General features: G+C 40.8%; 1 protein-coding gene across 1 annotated transcript; it reads left to right on the top strand.

Moving 5' to 3' along the window:
- The first annotated feature begins 483 nt into the window (after positions 1 to 483).
- On the top strand, positions 484 to 1,808 carry LOC149238018 (endochitinase 4-like). Its single transcript, XM_089372894.1, has 3 exons — positions 484 to 966; positions 1,100 to 1,217; positions 1,300 to 1,808. Exons 1-3 carry the CDS (start codon positions 549 to 551, stop codon positions 1,586 to 1,588), a joined length of 825 nt encoding a protein of 274 aa, XP_089229020.1. The 5' UTR covers positions 484 to 548; the 3' UTR covers positions 1,589 to 1,808.
- Positions 1,809 to 6,319: the final 4,511 nt, after the last annotated feature.

Below are 6,319 nucleotides of genomic sequence, written 5' to 3'. Positions count from 1 at the left end.
ATGCAATTTACTTATTCAAATAGGGTTGGAATTTCAAAATGGAAACACTCGAGTTTTCACGTCTATTTTATTAATTACAATTTCTTCTAAACTGTATTTGAAAAACAAATCACAAGCCATTTCACTCTCAAATTGGATACTGTATCAATGGAACACACTTGATTTTACCCCTGCCTATTGAATGTTCAAATCTACAATTCTCAGGTCTTTAGAGGACGACCATTCTCTCTTGATTACAGAATCGATTCATCTAACGGATAAGGAGTAAAGACCCAATGCTAAGGCAGACTCTAGGGCGTTCAACGTTAGCGCGTCCCGCCGCCTATTAAGTCCTCGCAATTAGTTTATAAAATCAAACTCAAGATGGCTGCAATTGTTTGATAAAATCAAAGCGGCCAATATTGACCCAACCTTAACAAGTACTAGGGGAAGAGGAGATTGCGTTGGGATTTCCCTATAAAGAGAGAAGAATTGGATTGAGTAGTTCCATAAACATATCAAACATTGAGATTGAGCGCGGAATTCTTTAATAGAGAAAATTATTAGCTATGGGGGTTAGTTGTGGTACTTCGGTAATGGTTCTGGTGCTAGTGTTGCTCCTGGTGGGAGTCAGTGTTAATGCTCAAAACTGTGGCTGTGCCAGCGGTCTTTGTTGCAGCAAGTATGGATACTGCGGGACGACCACCGACTACTGCGGCGATGGCTGCCAGAGCGGCCCCTGTACAAGCTCAGGTGGAGGATCTCCTAGTACCGGAGGTGGAAACGTGGGCACCATAATTTCCCAGAGTGTCTTCGATGGCCTTGCGGGCGGAGCTGCCAGCTCCTGCGAGGGCAAAGGATTCTACACTTACGACGCTTTCATCGCAGCTGCCAATGCATATTCTGGATTTGGCACCACCGGTACCAGCGACGACCAGAAGAGAGAGCTCGCTGCCTTCTTCGCTAATGTGATGCACGAAACTGGAGGTATATAATTTATTACTCAACAACCATAATAATCTCTACCCCATAATCTACAATTTGATTTCAAAGAATTCATGGATGATGAATGTTAATAGATCAATTAATTAATTAATTAATTCTTCCGTCATCATGTTAGGGCTGTGCTACATCAACGAGATAAATCCTCCAATCATCTACTGTGATGCGACTTCCACCTCGTGGCCGTGTGCGAGCGGGAAGAGCTACCATGGGCGCGGCCCTCTCCAGTTAAGCTGGTAAGTAACTCACTAATACCATCCCCTCGTGTCATCTGTAATGGTAACTGAGAGCTAACAAACCGACTTACAATGAATGCAGGAATTACAATTACGGAGTAGCTGGGCAGAACATAGGCTTCGACGGGCTGAACAACCCAGACGTGGTGGGGCAGGACGCCACCATCTCCTTCAAGACGGCCGTATGGTTCTGGATGCAGAACTGTCATTCTGCCATAACCTCCGGGCAGGGCTTCGGCGCCACAATTAAAGCCATCAACAGCATGGAATGCAATGGTGGAAACACTCCTGCAGTGAACAGCAGAGTTAATTACTACAATACAATATGTAGCGAGTTGGGTGTGGATCCCGGAGCCAATGTCTCCTGCTAAATCTCTTTTCTCTTCATGGCTGCCAAATATATCAATAAAATGCCAAAGATGTCCATGGCTATCCACTAAATAAAATTTGCACCGCACCTCTCGTGCCGTGTGCAAATATCATCTTCAAGATTTAGTTGAAGTGAACGGTTACAAAAAGTATGATTGGTTTTCTTAACTTTGCATCTTGTAGGATGATTTTCCTTGGAATTTCCAAAAAATGGTACGGCAATCTGAGTTTCTCCGTTCTCTAAAAACATCATCAAAATTGGCCGTATTGTTCCGATCAGTAACGCCTGCTTTCCGGGTAGGTCAATCTGCTGATCGTAACTTTGCCAAACAGACAACATTTTCCTCAACTACACTTCAAAGCCATCGAATTTTACAAATTTAACTTGTGAGAATGCAATTAGATGCGTAATTCATCATAATCCAATACGGTATCCAGATGCAGTACAAGTAGCTGGGGGAAGTCCTAATTTTGCATAATACGGAGTTCTGCAAGTTTAAGGAGAGGCCTAATTCATCATAATGAAAAAGAAAGCACTAAGCATAAGAAATAGCAAACCGCAATCATGGATGGTAGGGTGGACGAAAGTGTTAAGAATGGGTTTATATGGAATTTTTTTTGTTGGCAGCAACCAAAAAAATATTGCAGTTGTTGAAGATATGAATAAGGTTACAACAAATATTGAATTTGAATTTAACTATGAGCTTGAATTAACATTTCTTGAGGATTGCTTTGTAAAGCTCAGGTATAATGGAGATGAAAGTTAGTATGGACATGTTGTGATAAGTACATCAAAAGATATAGAAAAAAAAATGAACACAACTATTAAGAATGGTTGAAGTTATTCCAATAATAAAAGAGGAGACGAAAGAAAAACAAAGATGATCTTATAAAAAATGATAGATATGTTCCATTAACAATACCTAAAGTACAAGGCACTGCAAAAAGAAACAAAAAAATATTAAAAAAATAGAATAAAAATACAACCGAAGAACCAGAAGTGAAAAATATAAAATTCATAATCTTCACATGGTACTTACGTGCAGAATTTAAATTCAGGAAAGAGTTAGACATACTTGTAAGAGTTAAAATTAGTATGACTCTATTAGCATTCTAAGATCTTTCAAGGTTTATCCATAAAGTTGGGTTTATTTATTTATTCTCTGGTGTCAAGTAATTCAATCAATTCCAAATTCTGACGCGTGGTTTTATTATGTGATTTATTTATTGTGTTAACTTCTGTAAATTTCTGGTTTCTCCATCTCTCCATAAGGATCCAGTGGTACCAAATCCAAAATAGGCATTTCCAACTGCAATGAAAGCATTGGTAATCCTCCCAAAGTCATATTAAAGGAACTGTGGAAAGTTATGGTCGCCAGCCTTCCAGTTCAGCAGATCCTCCGGCTGAGTTGTAACAGGGGTCGCTGGGTCGCTTTTGCAGCTATTTGCAACAGTCACAATTTCGAGCAGTACCATTGCCAGTCCTCCATTGTCAATAGTTCCTCTAACACTCCACCACGTACTCTCAATATTTAGTTTCTTGATACGAGTTCGCGTCACATATAAGCAACTCAATCCATCCGCAACCTAAAATTTGATTTTAATAATTGCTCTGCTGCACGTCAACATGCGACGGGACCCAGAGCGTCAACTAACCATATCTAATTCCGGAATTGGAATGCGTCGAATAGGAAATAAACACATTCCATTATCACATGGTGGAAAATAATCAAATGGTGGAGATAGGGTTGAAATTTTGTAACGAGTGGAGAAGTCAATAATTCGCAAATCAAATGGTGGAGATAGGGTTGAAATTTTGTAACGAGTGGAGAAGTCAATAATTCGCATTTAATTAGATATTAAGGTTGAAAATTTGTCATGGATGGAAAAGTCTGATGCACATAAGATTTTTATATATTAAAAATAAATTTTATTTGGAAAATAATCGCATTATTATTATTATTTAATTTTAAAAAATTAGACATTAAATTGGTGAATAAGAGATGAGGTTGAAAATTTATCAAAGATGTAAAAGTGTGACTAAGATGGACATATGTTTTTTATATATTAAAAATAAATTTCATTCAAATTGAATTTTGGATTGCAGAGTGTTTTTTTTTTTTTTTGTAAGCTTCGGTGGGACCCTCTCATTTTTACAACTTTTTACAACATTTTACAACCTCGCAGGATTCGAACTTGCTATTACATCAGCCATTACATCATGCACGTCATGTGCTATTTTGTTTAGGAAAGGTAATAATATTTATTAAAGGTAGTCAATTTTTATTTTTTTTATATTTATAAATGAAATGGATAATTTTTTGGTTAATTTTAATCAAAATCAGGAAGATATTTTTAAAAATTTGAGTTTATTGTTTAATAGAAAAATTTGCATAAAAAATTATAACATATATTGGTCAATCTTAAATTAATAGGAGTCAAGAGTCAAATTAAATCCTAGAGGATGAACCACATTAGATGGTTTGAAACATCGACCTAAAACTAATGAAGTAATTACTCCTAAAGACTTTTTGAGTAACAATATGGATCATAGAGGAGAAGACTGCGCGCGCGCCCGCCCCTGCATTTTCCGATCCCTGTGGGCTGGTCCGTCGAGGGCTCTATCGTCTGGCTGCGGTCGGCTAGGGTTTCCATGGAGGAGCCGGATCCCCCCAGGGACCTTCCTCCCCTTTTCCGCCTTACGCTGCTGAGGCCTTCAAATCCTTGTTGGCCTCTCTGCCCAAGAAGAAAGTTGTGGAAGCCGCCAAGTTCGTGAAAAGGCTAGAAGAAATCCTCGAGATCGCTCTTCCTCCTGAAGGTCCGATTCAAGTAGCTTTATCTCTAGCGGATCGCACTCTGGTTGGTCAGTTTACAGGTCTCTGGCCCTCCCCGAAATCAACAAAGAACTGGGTTGCTAGAAACTGGGCTCCGCTAATCAAGAACAAGGTAACATCTTACTTCTTCGGAAGAGGTTACTTCCTATTTGAATTCCTAGAAAAAGAAGATAAGGATCTCTTTTTCAGAAATGGCCCCTACTTCATGGGGCCTCAAGGGCTATATTTGAATAAATGGACACCAGATTTCAATCTGGCGGTGGATGTGCCTTCTGTGGTCCCGGTATGGGTAAGGCTCCCCAATCTCCCGGTTCACTGTTGGAACTGGGACTCTCTGAAACACATCGGAAACACTCTCGGGAAATTCATAGACAAGGCCAACAACAAGGATCAGTATGACTGCGCCAGAATTTGTGTGGAGGTAGATCTGGAGGTCGGACTACCAGAAGCCATCAAAATAAGGGTAGGTCCTTGGACGCATGTCTAGAAGCTGGACTATGAACAGCTGCTGTTCAAATGATGGAAGTGTCAAGTCTACGGACACTTCGCTAGAGATTGCCCATCCAAAGGGGTAGAGGAAAAAGGGAAGGAAGAAGGATGGAATCAGGAAAAAAGATCCAAAACTTCTTTCAGGAAGGCTGCAAATATTAACACTAGAGCCCCACAAACAGGCCCTACTTAGCATTCACCCTTGGAGAGCCAAGGGAACAAATTTGAGATCCTCGGATCTGAAGCCATGAATACCCAGAAGACAAAAACTCCGAAAGAAGTCTCTCTGCCTAAATCTAAAAGCGAACCAAAGAACCAAAGGGAAGATGTCGGAAGAGGAGGAGGAAACCCAAGAGTCCGAGGAATCGGTGGAAGAAGGGGAAATAGGGGAATCACAATCTACCCCCAAAAGATCTACAAGGGGCCGAATCTTAACAAAGGAAAAAAGAGAGCAAGAAACATACAAAGACAAGCTCCAGGGCAGCCAGCCAACGCTAGAGAAACTCCTAGCAAAAACCCCAAAGACGAAGAGGATCCAAACCTAGAGCTCCAAAGGAGCTCATCACAGCAAAAGTAAATGATGAAGATAGTCTCCTGGAATTGTAGGGGATTGGGCTCCAAAGCCAAGGAAGAAGCATTGAATAGTCTAATAAGACTGGAAGCCCCTGACATCCTTCTCATCCAGGAGACTAAACTGGAGGATTTAGCCTTCCTCCAAGCAAGCAGAAAGTTTTGGAAAAAAGACGGAGCGCATGCAACCTCTGCCCGGGGAGCATCAGGAGGACTTGGGTCCCTCTGGAATCCAAATAAGTTCTCCCTTATCTCTGAGTCCCTGAACACTCATTGGATTTTGTTAAAATTGCAACATTTAGAATCTAAGGAAATTATTAGTCTGGTCAACGTATATGCTCCTAACAATGCAGGTGAAAAGAAAATATGTTGGGACTCCATCAAAAACTTGGCAGATCTGGAAAATTTGGAAAACATTATCATAGTCGGAGACCTCAATCTCACCCTCCTTTCATCAGAAAAAAGAGGAGGCAGTATTGTCAGAGATCCGGCAAGAGAATCAATAGAAGATCTCATGCAAGATTGGGATCTGATAGATATTAAGCCGACCGCCGGCAAGTACACGTGGTCAAACAAGAGGGTTGGCCTGGGACACATAGCTGCAAGACTGGATAGATTTTTAGTGCAAAGTTCCTTCCTGCTTCTAGGATTAGAAGCTAGATCGCACATTCTTCACGGCAGCATATCAGATCACAAGCCTATTAGCCTGGAACTGCTGACCCCCAAGGACCTGGGGCCTATTCCATTCAGGTTCAGCTCTCTCTGGATCAAAGAGGCAGACTTTATGGACAAGGTCAGAGACTGCTGGAAAGACCCTGTTAAGGGTTCTGCCTTCTTTGT

The sequence above is a fragment of the Pinus tabuliformis genome, chromosome 8 (genome assembly GCF_031772625.1).
Source record: "Pinus tabuliformis cultivar Carrire ecotype Pingquan chromosome 8, CPIR1, whole genome shotgun sequence".
In the NCBI taxonomy this organism is placed as follows: domain Eukaryota; kingdom Viridiplantae; phylum Streptophyta; class Pinopsida; order Pinales; family Pinaceae; genus Pinus; species Pinus tabuliformis.
Note: the sequence above shows the minus strand (reverse complement) of the source record. Positions and strands in the feature narration are given on the sequence as shown.

Bases quoted from the DNA above. Each gene is read 5' to 3' on its own strand.
- LOC149238018 (XM_089372894.1), top strand. From the start codon at position 549: ATGGGGGTTAGTTGTGGTACTTCGGTAATGGTTCTGGTGCTAGTGTTG. The intron at 967-1,099 runs GTATATAATTTA...TCATCATGTTAG, and splicing joins TGTGATGCACGAAACTGGAG to GGCTGTGCTACATCAACGAG. The intron at 1,218-1,299 runs GTAAGTAACTCA...CAATGAATGCAG, and splicing joins GGCCCTCTCCAGTTAAGCTG to GAATTACAATTACGGAGTAG.